The following is a 24,530-nucleotide window of genomic DNA, read 5'->3' as shown; positions in this document are numbered from 1 at the left end:
CTTAGGAGTGTGTGACAGACCAAGAACAAGACATAGATGTTCTTGAATCAAACACATCAGGAACATCTACAAAGAAGTCATTATATCTAATTAATATAATTTTTGGTAGATACCTGAAGTGAACATTATAATTTTATTTCCTTAGAGTAATGCTACTTTGCCTATTCTTGTAAAAAATTTTGTCATTTATTTATTACAAACTAAAACACACATAATACAAAGCTGTGATTATGTACTCAAAGGTCTCAGGTTACCCTCGTTTCTGCCACTTTTTTGTATAGTGTTTTCCTTCCTGTGTTATATCAATCACTGAGGCAACACATGCAGTCAACTATGAGACAAACTAAACTGTCATCTGGTTATCCCTTCTGTTCACTCCTTCCTCCAGAACAGGCAGTGGAAAGTGCATGTATGATATAAGCCCCTTTGTTTTATCACAAAAGCATCCTCCCGTTAATCAGAGCTGTATGGATAATTTTCACAGAATGGGGAAAGCAGTATAAATAAGTGTTCTGACATAAAAGGGGATATCAGTATTGCCTGTCTTTAGGTCACATATGAAGTGATTAAATTAGGCACCGAATCTGAAGGTGCTTATTTCTGTACAGGTAGCAGTAGTGGACTTCTCAGTATGGAAGTTAGGTGCCTAAAGCTAAATACTGTGAACGCTTTCTTTGCTAACTCTATATGCTGACCCAGTTTAGCAAAGGGCAGGTTGTGTTGTTAATATTTTATGGTTATTTTCTTTAACAGAAGGAAGTTCTGTGTCAAAAAACGTACTCAAAGTCTTTTCCAGAAGAGTCAGGACATGTGCATTGCTTAAGCATTGCAGCATCTGTTTTCCGGAGCAAATCAGTTATGACCTAATTCTGTATTTTCAAGTCAGGAAGGGGACCAACAAAGCAAAAGAGCTAAGTGTATTAGGAGGTATGGTACTGATAAGGTAGCTATTAAATCCATGCTTAATTTTTTAGGGAATTATTTTACACTTGATTGAAGTGTGTCTTGTTGCTCATTATTTTTTTTTTTTTCCCTCATTATCTAGGTCATTGATATAGGTTCTGGAAAAGGCTACCTGAGTTCATTTTTGTCCATGCAATATAACTTAAAAGTTTATGGAATTGACTCCTCAAACACCAACACTAATGGTGCTCATGAAAGGAACAGAAAATTGAAGAAACACTGGAGAGCATATCAGAATCGAGGAAAAGCAAACCTCAAAAGCCAGAGGTTGGAAAAGGCAACTGACAGGCCAGTGGAAAGTGAAATTAAATGTAAAGCAGTCAGTGAAAAGCCCTTAAATAATGACAGCAGCTTTCAAAGTCAGGACCAAGTGACTATCCAAGATTTAGTTCCTTCTTGTGGTTTCACAGAAGTAGCTACATCTGAAACCAGCAAACAAACTGAAGTTGATTTGGTGTCTCGGACACAATCTGATGAGAGCAAACTTTCTGAAGAGGTTCTTGCTATTCTAAATGTCCTGCCTGCTGATGCTGCAGAAGTGTTTTCTTCATCTCATTGTAACTGGGGGGAACTGTGTGAAGAGGAAAAGATGCAAAGAAAAATGACATCTCTCAAGGCTAAAGCGAGCAAATTGAGTGAATCAAACCTGTATTTTCCATTGACTTCTTGCATTACTGCAGAAACCGAACTCAGTGACATCGTAACAGACCTGGAGGTTATTTTACTAATATTTGATGTAGATTGTCCATTGTCTTTATATTGCCATTTTTATATGCACATCATGTTTTCTGAGTGTACATAGAGTGCTATCAGTGTTGTAAAAGAATATTTTGGCCCAATAATGCTTTTCAGCCAGTTTAGCAGAAGTCTGTCTAGCAGATACAGGTTGTTTTTCTGTTTTAATGTATGTGTTTGGATTATTTTAAATATGTAAAGCAGCCTTTAGAATTTATAGGGTAAATAATCATCAGCTGTTGAAGTTAAGAGCATACTTATTAGCACATACAGGCATTTTACTATTGTGGTTATAGAAATCATCTAATTATTATGAAAAGAGTGATATTTACCAGGTAGGTGGATATATTAAGCACTGGAATTTCAATCCTCCTGAAATTTTTTTTTAAGTTTTACAGTTTTGTAATTTCAATTGAACTTTGAAGGCATAGGAGAATTTATTGTGTATAGTACTAAAGAGTTTGTAAAGAGTCCTACTTAAAAGTAATGTTTTTATATTTCAACTTTCCATAGTTACTTTATTTAGTAATTTACTAGCTGACGAAGATTGTGTCTAGAGAAACAAGCCCAAGCTCAGCTGCCCAAAGACAGTGACACAAGTCTAGCAGCTGTATGGCTGTTTGGTTCCAGTCCTGAGCTAACGTGTATTTATTGGGTAGATGTATTCAGGCTGTTATGGAAAGATGAAAACTTGTCTATGTTCAGTAGTAACTGGACTTTTATATTCAGGTGTGTAATTCATCTCTGATTCAAGACCATAGGTTTGTGCTGATGGCCCTGTAACGTGAGCTAATAAATCCTACTGACGATCTGCAGCCGTGTGGAGCAAGCTCATGTCTGTGCAAACACACCCTGAGGAGCAAGGTTTGTTGATGAAGCATGTGCTTCATCAGCATTTGCGCAGTTGGATTTTGTATCCTCTTAGCATGTAATTTGTGTGGCAGATGTAAAAGGTAGAAGAAATCCTATATCACCACCTTTATTTAAAAAAAAATACTGTCAGAAAAGGTAAAAGCCTCATTGTGTTAAAAAATAGCAACAACTAAAGTGCAAATTATGTGTGATGAATGTGTGTAATTAAGAAACTTTAAAATGTGCAATAATTTATGTGTTTTTAAAGTATTTTGAGAAATTTTAGAAAGTATTTTTTAGAAATAGTTTTACAAATATTTACAGTTTTTTATTGTAACTATAAGTTGATTTTTTTCTCTCAGATTTTCAAATTAGTATTTGCTGATTTATACCATAAATTCTGAAATTAATCTGCTGATGAAATAGGGGTATAGAAATGCTTGTTTGTATATAGCCAAGGACTAAAATTGAGATGTCAAATTTTGCTACTTTTAAGCCCATGATTCAGAAAGTACTTTTAGTTATACCCAGGCAACCTCACTGAAGTCAGCTTTCTCCTGAAAGAACCTCTCTAACTTTTCCTGTCCTGGGGCTTAAATTATGCCCTTGCAAGTGCACATCTTCCCTTGGCTTCCAAACTCCAGTCTAGTTACACTACTTCTGTAATTGCATGTGTAAAAAAGCTGTGTGAAATAGTGAGCTGAAGCAGACTGATAGATTAAAAAAAGACTTTAAAATTTAAGCTAGACTGAAACTGAACTTTTGCCACCTAATAATTATAGATCCTAAGACAAGGAGAGGGTAAGCACAGAGAAGGAGAAGCACAGAAGATAAGAAGGGAGACAAGAAGAATTAAAAAAAAATGAACAAAACCGAAAACGGAGGAAAGTATAGTATGTTTCACACGTACATGTACTATATAATACAGATGGGTGAGAAAATCAGATACAGAGCAGCAATAGTTGCTGTGCATATAAAGTCAGAATGATTATAGAAATATATCCCAGTTGAATATCTCTGAGCTAATTTCATTTTGATAACCTTGTTAATACATGAGGCTGAAATTCAAAACTTCATCATGTTTACCATGTAGATTAGTAATGACACAAGGAGAATATCTTCTTATGAATGGTGAGAAGAGGGATAATTTGGATGGTGAAATAGAGGGAAAAGGGAAGTTGAGGAAAAGGAAAGCATAAAATAGAATGGACAGAAGAACAGAGCACCTGAAGTTGAAGTTCTTACTTTGTGCTATGGATGTAAATGCCCATTTGTTGTTGAGTAGTAGTAAGCTTACTGCAAAATGGCAGTAGTACTACAGCTTTGGAAATAACAAAGACCTCTCTTCAGATTACGTCTTTATTTAGGAAGTGGTTTTGATTTCAGCAGGTTAAAGTAGCAGACATGCCATAGATAGGTCCAACAAGACTTAGAGCAGTAAATGTGAAGTATGAAAAAGAAGTAGCAGTGGTAGGAATAACAATAACAGGAAAGCTAGGAAAGACAAGAGAAAAGGGTCCATGTCCAGTCACAGTCTTGAACTTCTGCTTCCTCATGGCTGGTGAAGACAGATGCAAAGGCGTGTAGTTCCTTACCTGAGCAAAGCGATGAGCCATCTGTCTCTCCGCAGAGGGAACACACTGTTTTCTTAGCACTGAAAAGCCTTTATTATGCACTGACAAATTCTAGATCAGAACAGCAGGAGTCCTCATGGAGTTGTGTATTTAAACCTTGCAGCTCAATAACCATTTGCAGCATGTTTGCCTTTTGGAGTTTGTTGTGGTTATTTGTGCTCTTTCAGTTGAAGAGGGAGATGCTTTATTGTCGCTTTGTTTTCTTTTTCTTCTTAGGACTGTATGATGGTGGGGCTACATACGTGTGGCGACCTTGCTGCAAATACACTACGAATTTTTACTGCCAAGCCTGAAATCAAAGCAGTTTGCAGTGTAGGCTGCTGCTACCATCTGTTGTCAGAACAGTTTGAAAACCAAGAAGGTAATTCTTCTGAGCTTAACTTGGGGCTGCCAGTTTGCATCTTGAGAATATTACACCTTCTGATTAATAGCCTCCTTTTGTTTGTTCCTTTCCAGTGACTTATTTAGTACTGGTTTTAATTACATTACGTGGGTCATTCAGTCCCGGATGCCCTGTAGCTTTTCTGTTACGCCAATATTCCTAATATTCTTACTGAAATTAGGGACATTAATACGGAATGTTTTTATGTGGTTATGAATACAGCTTGTTTTATTCCATTACTTCACTTGTAAAATGTGGAGGCTTTTCTGGTCCAATATGCTTTTGAAATATTTTGTACCAGATTTTGCCCTTGGCTGTCTGCATGCAACATCCGTTTATGTTGAGTTGTACATATACAACTGTGAGTAGAATTAAGTCCTTGTAATGTAAGTTATTACTCCAAAACCCACTCATCTGAGTGCTGTGCTCTGGGGCATTGCCAGTTTGGAACATTATGGAGCAGTACATATATAACAGTTTTTCTTGGGGGGACAACCTGAAAATTATTTGAGGCAAATTTTCCTTCAAGTGTGGGGTTTTTTAATTTCTGACAGAAAATCGGTATCTTTACTTGAAAGGTAAATTTTGCATAATGAAAAACATTAAGTAACTGGCTTTCCTGCGACGAGTGGTATGTAAATGGGCTGTCTAAATTACTGTCTGCCAAAGTCCTAGAACATGATCATCATATCAATCAAATTTGAGAGGATATGGATTGGCAAAGCTTATGTCAGCTCTTTCAGGGAGTTTCCTGGACAGAAAGGCAGGTGGAGCCCAGCTGCTGCTCTTTAACAGTTGGCTGCTCAGGCGGCTACGGCACAGCTCCAGACTGACCACCACACATGCTAGCTCTTCCCTGCTTTAATGATCCTTTCATGTTGTTTTTATCTTGCTCTGCAACAATTTTGAGAGTTTTTGCGATGTGTTAGTTTCAGTTATTTCACAATACTTCAGAGCAGCCCAAAACCAAAGGAAAAGCAAATACATTTGAAATGTCTAAGTTATGGAAATGTGATTAATAAAAACCATGAAATTAGTTTTGCATCAGAGTTTTAAAAGATTACTAACTTTTCGGGCACTTGTCATTAAGTTTGTGTGCCTGAAACATTTGGTTGTGTCTTATTATTGCAAGGAGGACATGACTTCCTGTTCTAGCTGTAGGATTACTTTTTCCAGACCAGTGCATGAGGCTTTACTGAATTCTTGTTTTTCAGACTCCACCAAAGGGTCAGGTTTGATAACCTATTCTAATTTCAAACAAACAAGTTTATATGCATAGTGGTAAGAATACTGCAGTTTTGTAGCAGTATGGAAATGAAGCCAAATTGCATGTTGGAATTTCTAGCTGTTTGATTTTTCTCAGCTTGAAAGATAAAAATGATTCTTAACAAAATTTAGGCAGAATAGAAGGAAATGTTTTTTTAGTATTTTTTTAGGGGAAAGAACACATAAGTAGTTCCTGTGATGCTCAAAAAAATGTTGTTTTTTTTTTAATATGAGGGTATATATTCTTAAATCTATAATGCTGGTGTATTTCCCTGGAAAAGTCATCTATTATATGGCTTGTTCATGAATGTGCAGTGGAGGGGTAAGAGCGCAAGGACAATATCTAAGAGCCAAAATTTCTTTAAATGGAAAATGGGAAAGAATTAGGACTACAGCTTTTGTCTACACTTCGTATGCATGGATTTCAAGCTTACAAAGCTTTCTATAGGATGCTAGAGGGCTCTGTAACTGATCAGGTGTTATGGATTCAACAATTCACTTGTACAAGGAGCAAACTAATTCCTCTTGCAGCTGCCTGAGGCAAGTGAACTTTGGTGCTGCTTCCAAAATGGACTAAATTATAGAATCATGATGAAATAACTTAAGTTGGAAGTGGTTTCTGGAGGTCATCTGGTCATCTGATCATGGCACAAGGCAGGTCCAACTTAGATCAGGTTGTTCAGGCCTTGTCCAGTCATGCTTTGAATATCTCCAAGGACAGTGATTCAGCAGCCCATTCCAATGTTTGCTCTTTCCACAAAGTTTTTTTTCCTCATGTCTATTCAAAATTTACTGCTCTCATGCATTATCTGATGTCTTTTCATTGCACACCTCCAAGAAGAGTCTGGCTTAATCTTTTCTATTCCCTTTCCTTTAGGTAGTCAAAGACAGCAGTTAGATCCCTTCTTGACCTTCCCTGCAGCCCTTTAGTCCTCTTGCCACCACTGAACTCATTCCAGTAAGCTAGTGTGGTGGGCTGGAGAGCCCAAAGAAGCACTATAGATACTCTTACAAGTGCTGAGAAGGAGGAATAATTACATCCCTTAACTTGCAGGCTTCACTGTTAAACTTCAGAGGCCTATCAATTTTCTGTCCACCTTAGAGTCCACTTAGCTGAGTCATATCTTTCCAGTTTGTCTGTAAAGACACTAAGGAAACCTTGCTGAAAGCCTCACCAAAATCGGTGTAAACTATGACTATGCTCTCCCCTAGTTCATAGAGGCAGTCACTGCATCACAGAAGGCAATAAAGTTCATCAGTCTCTGGTAAATTCCTGTCAGCTATTCTCAATCTCTTTCTTGTTCTTCATGGGCCTGGGCACAGTCTCCAGGAAAATTTCCTCTATAACTTCTTGAGAACTGAGGTTAGACTGGAGATGGGTGGGATATTTCCCTTTTTCTTGTCATCAGAAACTTCCCTTGATGGATGTGGCCTTTCAAAGATGGTAGTGTGGCCTTTGTGTGACACCAGCCAGATGCCTCAGCTTCCTGAAATGCATCCCATCTGGTCACATGCACTTTTGTATTTCCAGTTTGCTTGTGTGGTCTCTAAGCCAATATAATCTCTACTGTAGGTAGTCCTTCGCTTGCCCAGGCTCTGACGAAGCTCAAGGAAGCTACTGGCTAATCTAGGCATCAAACAGAGATTGCAGAGACCTGTAGAAGCCTTACGTGGAGAGACTAGTGTGGGTATCAGGATGCAGACTTAGAGCTAGATCTGGTGATGGATGGAACGTCTTCCTAAGAAGCAGAGGGAACTGGGCAGAATTTGCTGCAACACAGGATATCACTTGTTTGAAATCAGTCCAGTAAGCAAGGGCTTGCCTGTGAGGACACAGTGGGAAGTTTGGTTATAAAGCGTTTTATACTTATTGCATCTTGACTTAGCTTTGAGGATTCAAAGTTTTAAAAACTGTGTTTAAAAAATGTGTTTTAAAAATGTCATTGCTCTATTTTATATTTATATTGGTTTTTTTGCCCAGTTTAGAAGGTTTTTTGCTTTCTTGAGATGCGCACCCTTAAGGACAAAGTTAAGGCAAGGCCACCTCAAAGCTCTTTCTCCCAAAGCAGGACCTTTTCTGTCTTCGCTGCTTCTTTAATGTGAATGCAGATGGTTGTTCTCATTAGCCTTGCTGAAGCAGATGTGCCAGCTCACAGAAATCTGCTGCAGACTGATGGTTGCCATAACTTGAGATGACTGGACTGTGTGTTGTTTGGCAGTTGAGTTTTATTTAATACCAAGATCAGTCTTGTTTGAGGCCAGTGAAAAATTGCTTTTTCACTTCACATGAACTGGAATTAACTGATATTAATGGGAAGAAATTTTACCTGTTTTGATCCCTAATGTAGTGTTTATAAGTCTGAGGTGGTAAGTTGACAAAATGTCACCAAAATGTTCCTGTGCTATTTTTGGCGGGCTATTGAATCACCTTGATTATCACAAGGTTGGGTTTTTTTTCTCTGAGGAGCTGACTACAGGGAATAATGCCTTACATTTTTTCATATATTCTAAAAATAGTAAAGATATTGTGAGATTGCCTGATTAAGTTTGCCATTGGACCCACTGTTAATATTGTGGGAGCATTTCTGATGAAAGAAGGTGCCAGTAGTCACAGCCTTAAATATTGCAGTCAGTGTACGGTGTTCTTCCATGTGTCTATAAATGAGCTAAATTCATCTAGAAATTTTTTTTATGGGATCACATTTCCAATTATGCTGGGAATAATTTTGACCTCTTAAGATCATGAAAGCCTTTATTTTGATTTGTTAGTAACTACAACAACCAAGAAGTGCTGTGTAATGTCAGATTTCAGTTCCATTTTAAGAAGTTGAAGCCCGTGACTTTTAACGCCTGTCTTTAAGTTTCACTGCTGTTATAAGCAGCACCAAATACTAAATTTCAATTAATAAGGAATATTATGACAACTCTTGGAAAATTCTAAGTAGTTTTACTTTGGCTTTCTCTAAGGAGAATTGGCTGTTTATACAGAGATTCTTCTATGGATAAAATGCACTTAGCTATTAGTATAATTGATTCCTTTGGGGTTTTTCTGCACTGTTACTGCATTGGATAATCAGTTATATCAGAGTAGTAAGGATTTAACTATTTATTAGAGACTTTTTACATAAACCTATTTACATAGTGAGCCATTATGGCAGATTTTCTGGAAAATATCAGTTTGCTAGTGATTTTGAGGTTATAACAAATTCTATGCCTCTGTTCAGGATCTATTCGTAGAATTTTTGGAAGCTGTTTTGTCTTACATTTAGCTAATACATTTCTGGGGCAATGTACCAGATGGACTATGATTATCCCTTAACAGGCAGTAACTGCAAATTGAAGATATTTTCAAGAAGACTTGACTTTCCTTAAAAATGAATGGATGTGTTTATTAATTTCTCTTCCTTCCATCTTCTATACCACCAAACACATCAGTACCAGTCTAGAAACCAGTGAAATTCTTCAATATGATATCCTCTTTTTTTGAGGAAAAAAACATATGAACATTACTATTGCTAGGGAGCTACTTATAAATAAGTATTTCATAATTTGAAATAATATGCAGTAGTTGTATAATTAGTGTTTTGAGGTTAGCTTTAGTACTGCAAGTCATAAACTCCAGCTTTGGTAAGGATTTCCCATGCTGGGCAGAGGAGTTCTAGAAATGTCCTGGAAGCTATGGAGTAGCTTCTCGATAAGGCACCCAGCAAGAAGTTAGCAAAACTTTTGCAGAAGAGTAAGAGCTTTGGACTCTCAAGTTACATAAATATAAAATTTGACTATACTTGTTAAGTTCTAAGTTTTAAAAGCTAGTGAACATAATGAAGGAAACCAACAAGGGATGCAAAGAGTAGTTAAAATTTTATCGGGTTTGTGAAAACTGAAAAGGCATTGAGTATGGTAGATTCAGTGGACAAAAACTTCAAAACTGAATTTTATTAAGGATTCCTTACACAAACATAATGGCTTCATATCACTCAGTTCCACTGAAATATGGGAAGATTAGTCACTGTTTTAGAAGTATTAGAGTACAGATGATTTATGTGTTGCCTAGGTATATTTTCAAAGATATATCACAGTCAATGTCTTAAAATAGCTATCACTGATACCATGGCAACACAGGAAAACACTTCCAAGCAAAAGATCAAAAAGCTTGATTTCCTTTCCAAGGCATCTTTAGATATTGCTGCACAGGGCACATTTCCATGAGTTTGTGACAGAGCTAACTAGTCACTAAAACCCAGATGTTTTCTATCAAAATTGATCCTGGAAAATTATGAAAGTTCAAAAAATATTAACTGTGTAATTTTTATAGCTGTTACATAGCTGCATTACCTATATAAGTTATTCAAGTATTTTTCATGAATAAATGTAGCAAAAATATATTAAAACCTGAAACTATCTTACATTTATAATTTTGTGTGTGTGTACAGAGTAAGAGATTATAACTGAGACGGCCAAGGTTTCTATAATGCACAGTAGCTAAAGGGTACGCTAAGTTTGTGTTTTGAAAATTATTTTGATGACAGCTGATTCTATTTCCTGAGATGGCAGAACATTTTTCCTTCCCCTCACTGTGCCCTGTTTTCCCCCAGCAAAAGCCTGTTTACTGTTGGGATTTTTGAGAAAAATGCAAATTCAAAGAACTCTGAAGTCTTTGGCCAAGGAAGATTTAGTCTTTCCCATGTAGGAAAGCAGCAGTTTAAGTGGTTCCTCTCCTCTGTTTGGAATCCTAGAAGCAGACTGAGATACTAGGATGTCATAGAAGGTAGATGCTATGGAAGACCTGAAACAAGTTGGGTTGTCTGTGTTTCAGTACTGCCTTGACTGAGTTTGGCAGTGTATACGAAGAGACAAAGTAGGCCATGCATGAAGAATTTTGGTATGGATATCAAAGATTACTTTCCACTGAAAAATCTCAGGGGAAGGAAAAATGACATTTAATTCCATTTAATTGCAATCTCAGAAGATGCTATTAATACTTTTATATAATCTTTTTAATTACTTATTCATTTTAAATAACCTTTACTCAATAACTATTCTGTCTTTGTCCTAGTACTGGAAAGTGCATGCAAAATTTTGGTATCACTTTGTGAAGCCTCTAGGATTTCAGAATCGCTAAAGATAAATAATTGTCCCTTGGTTATGAGCCAAGCTTAACACTTTTGAATACAGATTTGTTGTAATTTCATTACTATTAATGGAGCAATGAAAAAGTTGAGTGACATCATTTCCATTTGTCTTTATTATTGAAACACACTATGAAACAGATCATCAATTAGTTTAAGTTGGCATAAATCCACTGAGATAGTCCAAACTTTAAAATAAGCACCAAACTTTCATCATATTCAAGATACTATATTAGAAATGTCTTTAGTTGAGTTTTTAAAGATACTTAAGTGCTTGAAATAGCTGAGAATTTTTCAAACTTCTTTGTGTCTTCACTACTACAGCTGATGAATGTCTGTAATTCTTTGCTTTGCTATCCAAGTACAGTTTTGTATGTTAAAGCAGTAGCTTGCTGTCTGCTGCATTGGTAGACCTGAGAATATAATTTTAATGTCTATGTTACTTTCTCAGGCCTTTTTTTTTCACAGATGTGGCATTAGTATATGAAAGAAGACTAATTCATTTTTATATAAATTAATATTTTGATAACAGAGTAGATTGAAGGTACAAAATAGATGTACAGCCTGGCTTCAGTATCTATAACAGAGAAGTGGAAATCATGCAAACTCTTAACATCAAAGGTTCCTGTGTTCCAGTATCTTGTCTTCCAATAGCAGGAACATAGAGAAGAGTATAAAATCATAGGGAGTATATAGCAATACTTCCCCCAGATACTCTCTTTTCCATGTTTTGGCTCATGAACTTCTTGGAACAAAGTGGTATATTTGCATTAAATAAACCTTGATGGATTTTTATTCCTTGAATCCTTCAGGGTACACTTGAACATATGTAAACTTTTAGCATCTGTAGCATGCTATGGTAAGGAATCAACTGTGTGTTGTATGAAGAAGCATTTCCTTTTAATTGTTTTAGAGCTTCTAACTGCATGGAGTTTTTTTATACCCCTTAATTTTGCATGGAAAAGCCAGTACATGTCTGTACCTATTTCTTTTCTCTATCTCATTCATGATTTTTCAGATTTTTCATTCCCTTTTTATCTGTTTTACAGCTTTAATTTGTTGTATTACCTAATCTTGTTATTAAAATGTTCCTTACTTAAGGCAATCCTGTTTCTCTTCTCTGCACCTTTTTGGGTGCTATTATTTGTTATCCAACGAGACAAAAACAGATCCAAATGCAGAATTCAATATTCTGGTGCAGCATGGATTTATATTGTAGCATAATAGTATATTCTGGGTTTTCTTAATAATTCTTAATCTTGGGTTTTTTTAAATTTTCTTAGTACTGGGCTGATCTTTTCATTAAACTGTCAGCTTTCAGTTCAAAGCCATTCATCGTATATTTAAAGTTAATGTTTTTCCAATTTGAATTACTTTCATAATTGAATTTTATATGCCATTTGATCTCTAATTTTTATTAGAAATGGGGCTAATTTTTATTACCCTTAGGATCATCTGCAAACTTTGTCATTAACTTTTTCAGATCATTTTTGAAATTGATCAACAACCTGTTCCAGCACAAGTCTCCTTAGGCCTCTGCTGCTCGTCTCTGTCCTACGTGAAAAATGGTCTTTTATTCCTGTCCTTTGTTTCTGTCAATTACTTACCCATAGGAATATTTCTTATCTTGTTCTGTGTTTTGGTAGTTTTTCTAATGGTCTTGTTGAGTGCCATTTGGAAACCCACTCTATCTTTCTTGTCTTGTTACTTGAAGCTTTAAAAAGATCAGATGTTTTTGTGAGATATGACTTCCTTTAAGAAAGTCACGTTGACTCTTCCCAAATATTTGCTCATATATCAAATGACTCTATTCTTTAGAATACTTTCTCACTATGTAGATGTGAGGCTTCCTGTTTGGAAGGTCTCTGAACCTTCCGTTGAGCTCTTCATAAGCATTAATACAACATTACCTGCTTTTCAGATCTCTGGAACCATAGGGTTTTAATCAAGAAGTTGCACACTGCAGTTTGGCAATTTCAACCTGGTTTTAGTTTTTGGATGGATGCCATATGGCCTTGGCTATTTTCTGCTGTTTACATCATCTATTTTTCTGTAACTTCTTCTAGGGATCCTTCAATTTTAGATACTTCATCTGATGAATTCCTTCTATGAGGCAGAACTGTGGCTTGAAAACTGCATTTAGCTTTTCCTCCGTGCTTTGTTTCCTTGAGCAATCCTTTATAGCTTTATCACAATGGGAGTCCTGTAGCTACTGTTTATAAGAAATTCTGTAGATGCTTGGATACCTGCAAAAGGTCAAAGAGATTTGAGATTAAAGAAAAATTGAGGTATTTAAAAATTAATATAAAAGAACATACAGAATTATTTGTTACTTTTATAACCACTGAAAGAAAAATATTTTATTTGCCTGTGCCAGTTACACAGCTGACCTAAGAAAGTTATCTGTTAATAACCTTTTTTTCTTCTGTCACCATGCAGAGCACAGTTAAAGAGCTTGTGCTCTCTCAAGGAGATTCAGAATAATACCTAACAATTTCATGCTCTGAAATGGAGTTAGAATATTTAGAACATAATAAAAATTACATAGCTGGGAAGAAAAAAAAACTTCATTTTTTTAATAATGACTGTAGTTGAGATTAAGTGCAAAAAGACCCATTATACTGACAACAGAAGAATTACTAAAGCTATAAATCCTTGGTAAGCAAGATTACTCTCCTGTTTGGATGGCAGTATTTATAGCATAGTTGAGGCACAGTGTCGCTGTATATTTTCTGCTGGTCTGAATAGGGTAATTTCTTCTGGGACTTCTGTGAGAATAGGGTCTGTGCATAGTGACAGCCTTTGTTCATCAAGAGCAAAGAGCTTGTGGTATGTGAGCTAATGCCTGTTTCTCCAGCAGTCATTAAGGACTCCAACATGAATTCTCTGGAAACAAAATATCATGAAAGTGATGAACTACACATGTTCAATATACCACTTATTTCAGTAACATCTGCAGGAATGTAGTAATAGTCCTTTGAAAAAATAAAGTATCATATAATTGTCTATTTACTTTTTCTGAAACTGAAAAAAATGGATTGTTTCAGCATTAAGTCTCTTACATTGTTCATTTTATACCAGACTAGGCAAATAGACAGATTATTGTGTTCGACAAGGGAGAAAAAACACAAAAAAATCTTTCGAACTGTGAAAAGAAAAAGAGAAATCTTCCTTTTGAAAGCAAAGGCCATTTTCATATGCAGAACTTCAGAAAACTTGAAGTATAGTTTCTGTGAAGTCATTTAATACACCTTCCACAGTTTTAGTGACGATGACTGATTTTTCAAAGTCTTAGGATATTGCCTTTTTACACATCTTTGGAGCATAATGTGAACATAAATGTACAATTGTACATGTTCTAACACTACTGTCTACAGCATATATGCAGGCTAAAGAATTTGTAGCATTTGAATTACTTCAGCAGGGTTCCTTATAGCCATAGTATTCTGTACTGAGTATTGCAATTTCAGGGCTTTGGCAAGAAAAATCTAATGTACAGTGTGGCCGTTGAGTGTTAATTCCAGCTTGGATGTTACAGGATTTGTTGTGCAGAAGACTTCTGCTGTCTTCTAGTAATGGTGTATCAACTCCTACAGTTCTTACATAGGCATGTCTCATGTTTGTTATAGAAGACCAATTTCCACTAAGATACGACATAAATTTGCCAGCTAATTATGACTGGGGTAAGAAGAGTTAGAAGTAGGAGGTATAAAACATAGCTCTATTAATGTTACTGGTTACATTAAGAGATATATAGAGATAGCGACATATTGTGTCTATGCATATGTTATACCTATTTCCCCTATTTTGCAAATGGGATTTGTCTGATTTAGGACATAAATTCTTTTACTTTTAAAAATTTGTGTCATGCCTTGCTAACTGAGTGCTATGAGAGATGTCCGGTAGTATGAAAAGACAGTAATTGGCTTCAGTGGGAGTTTTCTCTAAGTGAAAGAGGTAGACAAGTCTAGTGTATAAAAACAGCCTTTGCCAGTGTTGAAATTCATCTCCCTTTTGTCTGGAGTTTATGAAAAGCAACTGCAGGATATTCCATTGTCCAGTCTAAGAAAATAAATTTTTATACATAAGAAAATTGAGAAAAGCATTTGATCACTGTATAAAGAGTTTATATAAAAATGCTCTTCCCTTAGCTTACACAATTCTAGGACCGTTTATGGATTTTGTATCCTATAATTCCATTTTATTTTTGCACTGAAGAGAGTTTATACATTTACCAGGTTTACCAGTAACGGTGAGGGTTTTTCCAAGTAATTTAACTTAAAAATTAGGGGTCATTTTCCTTTCCAGTTAATATAGTCGTAATTAGCACTTTGCAAAAATGTATGGTTTTTAATATTATACTTAAGGTTTGAGTACCAGAATATAACTTTATTTTCACTAGTAAATATTTTGGTTTGTACATTTGGAAAATCACTACTGTCTTTTGAATCATCATATAAGTGTAAATGGGATAGTATTTAATACACTATATATAGATATATCAAAGGCCATATTTATTTCTTATTCACGGGGTGTTTGAATTGGAGTTTATGTTTCTTTTGTTGATTTTTAATATGACTGGTGCTAAGTTCCTAGAATTAGGTAACAGGTCTAAAAAGCAATATTTTAATACAGTGTTAGCAAAGAATTTATTTTAATTTCCTGTCACAGCTACTAACCTCAACTTTTATGACAGTTCCTGAGTTTATTGGTAGTACGAGAATGAACTCTGTTATCTCCTGTGAGACCAGGCTTCTTCTTCATGGAGCTGCTTCTGAGCCTGAGCTTGTCACCTCCATCCTCACTCTGCTGCCTTGATTTCTCCAGATTGTAAGTCATTCAGTGCCTTCCAAGAGCTTAGAAGAATGGGGGTCCCTCCCTACCTTAATTTGCCCCCTACTGAAATGCCAGCATTGCCATAAAACTGTCAGTAGCCATTTATTCATCTTTCACTTGGTGTTGCCCTTGAAGGTTTCCTTTTAGTTTTCAGTGATATGTTTCTATTATAAATTATGTGTTACTGTGTTCAGAGTAATAGACACAAAAATCCCATTCTCTTCAAAGAACATTTTAATAAGAATATTTTTAAAGTACCTGATTAATTAGAAGAGGAGAACAAAAAATTAAAGAGAAGAAGGGAAATGGTTTTACATTTATAATGCTATTTACAGTTCTTAAATGTGCCCTGCTTTTTGGGTTTCTTTGTTAGTTTTACATTTTGAGGAATGCTGGCTGTATTCTATAGAAGAACGAAGGCTCTACTTAGACAGAAGGAGATCTTTGCAAGGATTTTTAGATCAAAGCCTTTTATATGGATAAATATGCAATTGTACTATTTACCATACACTCTTAAGGATGCATTGATTTTCTAACAGCGTCAAATACTAAAATAGGAATGATAGGACAGGGGATGATTAGGAACAAGGAGAAAGGCAATACTTTAGATCTGTCTGTTATTACTTTTTTTTGTATCTTGACCATCAATATGTCAGTAACTACCCAAGCAAGGACATGATTCCTATGGTTGTTACCTCTCACGTATTGCCCTTTGAGTTAAATAGCTGAAGAGCAGATCTTAGTGCCAGCCTTGTGGATTCAGCTATGTTTGAGTTTGAGGTGCCATGTCATTTTACCCATATCTACTTGTCTTTGGCAGGAATTCAAAAGCATTGTTGACCAACAAGCATATGATTAATCCAGAGATTTTTCAGTTTCCTTAGCAGTCCTTGTACAATTACCTCACACTGACAGCTGCATCTGATCTTCAGTCAGTTGTGCTTTTTCTGTACAATTGGCACTCCTTTTATTTTTGCCTTGAGTATTCTCTAGCTGCCCAGGAGTGCTTCAAAAAGGAGCCTTCACATAGTCTTGCATAGTCTTGCATTTCTTTTAATTTCATCTTTGTTTTTCATTTTTCTTTCATGATCACAGAAAGAGATCATAGACACTCAAGTGCAGTGGAAGGGAAGTACAAAAATGCAACTGAAGTTAATTAATAAGTGTCTGAACTCCAGGTTTCTCATGCTTTGAAATTGAGAAATTGGAAAAAAAACAACGAAACCTTTGAAAAACAGCTCCATGAATCAGTGGGGATTACCATCATCTATACCTAAACTGTATACTGAAGTAGAAAGCCAAATTGGGGAATTATACCTCATAATATAAATGGAATTTAGAAATTGTGAGTAGAGACTGTGAGGATGGACAAAGCTGAGATACTAAGACATCAGGAAGGAATCAGCTGAAATAGTTGTTAATATTAAAATAATAGCACTGAGTAGGAGATGTGACTGTTTTAATGTAATTTTAAAAAGATAAGAAAATATTATCAGGAAACTGAAGTTCTCCTAGAAGCACTTTTACATTAACTGATTACTTTGCTACATGTAACGTTTTAGATGGCCTGATAATTGATCGCACTTCATAAATAAATATAGTTGCAGGTGTTTTTATCCAATGCAGTTTTTAAGCGGTAAAAGACAGAAATATATTTAAGCATTTAGAACTGACAAGATTATATTGCAATGATAAATCACTGAATGATATTATTAACAACTACTGATAATACTTTTACCATCTTAAAATACACTTCAAAATCTTAATATTAACATTTTAATATTATCATTTCAAATCATTAATCCATTTCTGTGTTAAAATAAATGGCAAAAATTGATAAGTGAAGTTCAATACATTGAACTTCCAAAAAATTGATTCAAAAATTTATTTCAATCTTAATGGTAATTTTTAAAGGAAGTATAAGGTATCTGTCATTAAAAACTTGTGTGAGTGGTTTCCTACAGCATTAGCTGTGAGCGTACAATCAGCATAACTGTACTAAATTAGAATAAGCTCTCTTTCTCTTGAAGTTATTTTCTCATGCTGAAACACTCCAAGTGACTGGTGTTTCACAACATTTCAGTAATAAGTTGCCTAAGTAAAGATATAATATATGAATTAAATAAGCAATGCTTGTTATTCTTAGGAGAATATGATTTCTTAAACAAAATACAAGTAGAGTAGGAACTTTAGCGTGTTCACTAAAAGGAACTGCCTTCCCTTTGCCATGTGCTATTTACAATCTGATTAACTTCATAACTAGAAAATAAATCTCTTCTGTTGTCATTATATATATACCGGAAAATCTTAAATTCTTAAAAAGAGAAGAGATAAAGTGCATTTCAGGAAAACCAGAATCATCTATTTTACTGTACTTTGCAATTTTTCGTAACTTATTTGTGTTACTTTGTATTTAAAGAGCAGATGAAGAATTTCAAAGCAGTCATTACAGTCATCTATATCATACCACTAAGTGAAAATTAAGCTTGATTTTTTTTTTATAAATTATGCATTAACCGTTGGGATAGGCATTGTTCCCTCACAACATTAGGATTGTTTCTGCTAGAATGAGTTTAACAAATTGTGTTCAATACATTATCTCAATAAAACTGTCTGTTCTAGAAGGTAAAGCAGAAAACATAACAAATTAGGGTTTTTATTGGGAACTGCAGTTCAGAACAGTTGGGAATTGCAAGAAAGTAAAGGATGAGAAGCATAAATACAAATATGTTTTCATTAAATGTTAGGAAAGGAAGATAAACAAGAAACTACAAAGCCACATGAAACCCTAGTTAAGCTTATTTGTCTAGTAACAATAAAACCTGTTGGTTCCATGTGTCATAGAAACTTTGTAGTGCTGTAAAGCTGTGCAAAGTAAATTTTAGATGTTAACACACTAGGATCTTCATCTCTTTCATGAAGAACTATGGAAAGCTTAATATTAAAGTGGAGAAGCTTGTCCCATTCTCAGACTTTCTTGGAAACCTCTGTGCACATAGAGAAGGATTAGCCAGTAAAATTCTTTTACCTTACTTCTATCACCAGATGTTTTTTTTAAAACTACCAAAAAAGGAAGCATAAATAAAAAACATTGAGTGTGCTGTATTTTGGAAATCCTGTTTCCTAGCTGCACTTAATTGTTTTGTTAGTTAAACAACTCTTTGAGAAAGTTTCTTTGAAACACTGCTGAGCCGGTAAGAGTCTTAATGTGTCTGTGAATAGGATGGTAACAACAATAAGGCTCGCCTGAAGCTTTTCTCTGTATCCACACAGAATTGAATCAAGATGAGGGAAGTTGTAGTTGATCTAATTAGAAATATATAATACATTTGTTGTGATTTATACTTTTTTACTACTCAGTATACTATTTTCATTCTACCAAATGTCCAAATGTATTACCTTTTTTTTTTCATTTGGAAGTTAAATTGAAAGGGAGAAAGTTCTTTTCAAAGTTCAAAATAGCACAGGTGCTCCAAATGGTATGTCATTACTATTGCCAGTAAGTCCAGTTCTTCTACAAAACTAAACTGCAATTTACTGGATGTCTTACAGAAAGGTCTAAATACTTAGAGGATAGGAATTAACATATGACTTTCAGGACTAAGATAAGAAAGAAGAACTTTATTCTGATGAAATGTTAGAGCATTAGTTTCTCTCTCTTCTATTTTACAGTTTTAATAATTTAAATGAAGATGGTGCTTTGCTTGATTATCTTTTTCAAAGGTGTCATAAATTCTTCAGAATTATGCATGAGTACAGTGCACTAATATTGAGATTGTAGCTCCGCAGGCAGCAACTTTAACTTGCATGGATGATTAGTTTGCCTAGAGGACAGGGTGTGAATTAGAAAGGATAACTTGAAAAGATCAGTGATTTCATCTTTCTTACTCAGTTTGCAAATTTTTATTTTGAAATATTTTAACATATAAATTAGAAAGACTTATTAGTGTGAATCACACAATAGGAACCATGGCAGTCATTGTTTCCTTTGCAAAAAATGTATTTAATAAGTTCTTATTACCATTCCTGTAGTAGAAATAGTCAGTTTTATTCCATGGGCTTAATAATTAGACTTGAAGTTAATTACTGTTTTATATCTTGTCGTGAGGCACTTACAAATTCTTAGTACATTCCCAGTGCTAAAACCAGTTGCAATCTGCTTTGTCAAATTGCAGCTTTACATCTGAAGGACCCTTCTTTCTCCTTATGTTAACTACCCAGAACTAACCTCCTTGTCTTAAACTGTGGTCCTCAAACCAGCAGTCATTCCCAAAAAGCCTCTGGCATTTCTTAGGGCTAGAAGGAGAGCGAATAGTGAGGTTGCCTGCAGAAGATGACCTGCGGGCTGCTACACTAAAGATCAGCAAAGACTGGGGACTACTGCTAGAATACTGAGGGCTTTTGCTGGGGGAAGAAGGGTCTATCCTTTAATAGATTCCTATTTCCTTTTTCTTTGCTTAACTTTCACAAAATGAATTCTACTTATGTGTTTGTATCCCAGACTTCTGGTAAGTTTGAAGAGTCATATTTCTGCTGTCCTTTTTTTAACCCTGTTACACTGATTTATCTTTAAATATGCCCGAGTCATCTTTCTATGCTAAAAAGTCAGGATCCTAGCCAATTTTTATTTTTTTTTAATAAAAGAAAGTAGTAGTTCTTATTCAGCGTTCTAAAAAAATCAGCTGACAACTGTGCTAATGAAAATTCAAAACATTGTAGAGTTCACCTACATTTAAAACTGGATATTATATATATCTATAAAGTAATCCCTCTGCTTTAGTTTTCCCACATTTGCATGAGCGTTAAACATAAAGAATTGTGTTGTTATTCAAAATATAAATGACACTGAAACAAACTGAGCACAGATTGTGATGCAAATGCTTCTCAGTGTTTTGAAGAAACAGCAAGAGCTTTTGCAGCTGCTCTTTTCTGGAAAACAAACATTCTGCCTTGCAGCAAAGCGCAGGACTTCAGATCTGAAATAAACAAATACACATTGTTCTGGGTGATGTTTAAAAGATGCTTATGGTAGAAGAAGAACCCAATGAGATGTGATGCTGAAGTCGTGCTACGCTGAATGACTGCCTGGCTTACATCTTGTGACTCATGGCATGGCATGGGGTGTATTTGCAAACTCCTCTCTTCTCCCTTGGAACATTTTCTTAGTGGATTTTTGTAAAAGACACTCATTTAAAAGTGTTTGGAAAATGTGAAATTGTCAGAAATTCTGTGTAAACCAAAAACATCTGTTATGGGGGAAATAGGATTTTATAACATGACCATGGTTTTTGGTACTGGGCAAGAACAGTTAAGCGTTTCTGCTGCCAATAACTACTGTTCATCTTGCTCAATACGTTGTGCATTCTGTGCATAAGAGAAAGATACCCCATGAAAGCTGTGCCTATGTTTTTTTCTCTGTTTTGCAGAATGCCCAGAAGAAGCGTGGGGCTTTCCCATGTGTCAGTACTTGAAGGACAAGGGCTGGTGCTGTGGTCGCAATGCTAGAATGTCAGCATGCTTGGTATGATTCCCCTTCTTTTCTTTCTCCTACTGAGAGCTTTAACCAGATGTTATAGGATTCATTGTTTTTGGCTTCTAATCCTAGAGCCATGACTTTAATCCAAGACTCTACAGAATAACATCATTAATGTTGTAAGCAAGATGAATTATACCTAAAAAAAATAGTATTGACCTTCCAGCTTTATATATTTTATACTTGCTGAAGGCATGAAAAAATTAGTATTGACAGAAATGTATTTAAAGAGTGGACAGAAAGGCCAAACCTTTGTTGAAACCTAAACAAGGTAACCCCTCAGGGTAATAGTTCCTGGCCAAGGACTTAGAGGGGAACAAGGTAATTGTAGAAGGATTGCAATCAGTAACTCCCCCAACGCCTTCATGATTCATAATATTGAATGTTCTGACTTGTTTAAAACCTAAACAAACCTGCCTATTCCAAAAACTAGAAGAGCTCTAAAATCCATGTGGCTTAAGAGACTGGAAACAACTTTTTAACATTGCACCAAGAGATGAAGTGCTTTTAAAGACCTAACTTCATCAGGACAGGATGATGAACTGTTGTCTGTTTTGAAAAAAATGGGTATGTACTGAAAATTTCAACCACTGTTTCAGTAAAAAGACCACTATGGCTTTCCTCTGTTAATTGTTAATTTCTGGTATCAAGAAGAATCACATCAGGTTCTGGCTAGCCTCTAGCACTGTACCTCCGTTATGGAGAAGAGTGTGGACTAAGGACTCTGTACAGTCTAATGGATTGAGGTTACATAAACTTGAACTAACGTGGTAATTAAATGCTATCAGAAGCATTTAGAGAAGGTATAGGAGGACAGTTGTTTAGTATTCAAAAGAGGTAAATGTGTTACCCTTGGCAAGGTACAGGAAAAAACTTTTTGCTGTAAAACTTATCACAAGAAGTGCTTTCTAAAAAGGATTTACCTTTTCTCTTTTTCTTGCCACTGTCATGCAATACCAGTTCTTCCTCAGCTGACACATTAGTTATTTCCTTTCCTATTCTGTTTCTTTTGGAAGGGAAAAGTTTGGGCTGTTTTTCAACAAAGATGGGAAGATAAATTTTGTAAGCAAATGACCCCCAAGAGACAGTACTTATTGTGCCATATATATCTATTTTAGGTTTCACAGAAATCACAGAAATTTGGCAGTTAAAAACTGTTTTTGTTTAAACATTCATGAAAGGTAAAGAGTTCTCCTGTGTCACAAGATACTTCTACTGTTACTATGTGTGTAATTTTTTATGCATTTTTCATGACTAGGATTTTCCTTGCCTTCTAGGAGATACAAGGGAGACAGTGCGGTGCAGCTAGGCACTCATCTACCTAGAAATAATGGCTGACTAGGAGAAACTGAGTCTGCTGAGCAATGACACTAGGCATTAGTGCTGATGTTCATTATTACATGGCATTCAAATCGGTTAAAGTGCCAAGAGCCAAATGTTCTGGAGCAGAGTTGCAGTTTCAGACCCTTACGATACGTGTTAGAACCCACACCTATCTTCTAAGCAGCAGCAGGTGGATGCTGGTGTGAGACCCGTGGCTTATACAGCAGAAGTCAAACCTGATAGTCAGCCAAAGCCATGAACAGAGGAACTGCAACTACTTGAACTGTGTTTCGAGAACAGTCTTAAATACAAGATCATTTCTAAACCCAGGAGAAGGATAAGTGGGTGATTCAGAGATGAGCAGTCTTATTTACTGTAGTGGAGTTTAGGGACTAAAGGTTACTAAGACCCATAAGCGGTGAAGCATTTCTGGTTTGCTATCTAATTTGTTGTAGTGTCAGATAATTTACTGATTTTTTTTTGTCTTCATTTCTACTATGATCTTTAATACTTGGTTGAAATTTTTGTAGGCACAGTGTCTTTTCGGCTGTGGGAAAATATTCCACACTTCTAATTATTTGTTATTCTTTGTCACTATGGATCATAAAAATCAAGTACTCTTACACCTCTATCAGGAGCTAATGGTATGAAGAATCTAGTGAAAGATTATGCACAGCATTTTAAAATGCAGACCCCCTGAAGTTTTTATTTTATTTAACTTTACATACAGAAGTTCAATTTATCTGGGTACTGGGGACTAAAAGTATTTAAAGACATCACACATTGAGCTATTTTTTTAAATAGTTGAATATGCAAAGTGAATTATTTGTATTTTATTAGGAACAGACTCAAGAAAAATGCATTTTTTAGCAATTTCACAGAAAGTAATCCTCTGAAATTCTTTTACAGTACTAAGAAAAACAAACAAATTTTGCATTCGTCTATTTCCGTACAGTTGGTTGTCATTGCTTCTCCTATAAATAAACCAGAATAACAGAAGTGAGCTGATTATGAGACCCTAAAGGTATTAACACTTTAAAGTGTGCAAGCTCGTGTTATGTCACACCATTAATCTTTTAAAATGTCATCTCCTCTGACTTTTATACAACGTGTTTATAAAATGTTCTGATAAAGAATAAACATACCAGCAATTTAATTCCTTCACTCTTAAAGGCTTTGGAACGAGTTGCAGTTGGCCAAATGGTAAGTAATACTGTTTATTTTAGCTGTTCTAAGATAAAATGTGTTTTTCCCCCTTGAATGCTCTTAATCCATGACCTTTTATTGAACTTCTGCATTTCTGTAATCTAAAATACTAGCATACACTATATCAAACCCTGATAGATAACATGTGTCATCATGAAATCACGTTTTTATGTGTGATTTGACTTAGTGAATCTGTTTTCTTTTGGCAATTAAGAGTCTGGAAAAAAAAGCACAGCTTAAAATTCAAGACATTAAACTACCCATCTTAACTTCCTTTGCTATCTTTCAGGTAATACATAAATTCAGTACAAAGGTCCTTCTGATATCCCTGGTTTGGATCACTCTATCCCAGTGTTTTATCCACTAATGTAAAAATAGAAATTGTTATGACAAAAGCTTGAATCTGTATATTTTTTTCCTTGTGAATTATTGTTGTGCAAGTTATCCTTCCAGGGATGGTGGACACCAAATGTGCAAATATTTAAAAGGCAAGACTGAGAGACCTCTTATTGTAAGCCCATTGACCTCAGTAGTCTTTTACTGTAAATGCATTTTGCTGTGAATTTTTAATTGGCAAAATTAACTGTTTTTGTGCAAGCAGGTCTTTCATACACAAAGTACGGTTTTCAGTGTATTCTGTTTTTATGAGCATAGTACTTTCTGCATGGTTC

General features: G+C 35.4%; 1 protein-coding gene across 1 annotated transcript in view; it reads left to right on the top strand.

Annotated features, from left to right (window-relative positions):
* The window catches only part of METTL25 (methyltransferase like 25), a 60,872-nt gene that overhangs the window by 17,766 nt on the left and 18,576 nt on the right, over positions 1-24,530 (top strand). The window contains exons 4-7 of the mRNA XM_010183208.1: positions 1,046-1,678; positions 4,401-4,545; positions 21,224-21,318; positions 23,827-23,856. Coding sequence (XP_010181510.1) covers positions 1,046-1,678; positions 4,401-4,545; positions 21,224-21,318; positions 23,827-23,856 — 903 coding nt within the window. The remainder of the gene's footprint in view (positions 1-1,045; positions 1,679-4,400; positions 4,546-21,223; positions 21,319-23,826; positions 23,857-24,530) is intronic.

Source organism: Mesitornis unicolor, unplaced genomic scaffold, assembly GCF_000695765.1.
Source record: "Mesitornis unicolor isolate BGI_N332 unplaced genomic scaffold, ASM69576v1 scaffold11964, whole genome shotgun sequence".
In the NCBI taxonomy this organism is placed as follows: Eukaryota; Metazoa; Chordata; class Aves; order Mesitornithiformes; family Mesitornithidae; genus Mesitornis; species Mesitornis unicolor.
This window is presented reverse-complemented; position numbering and strand designations above follow the sequence as displayed.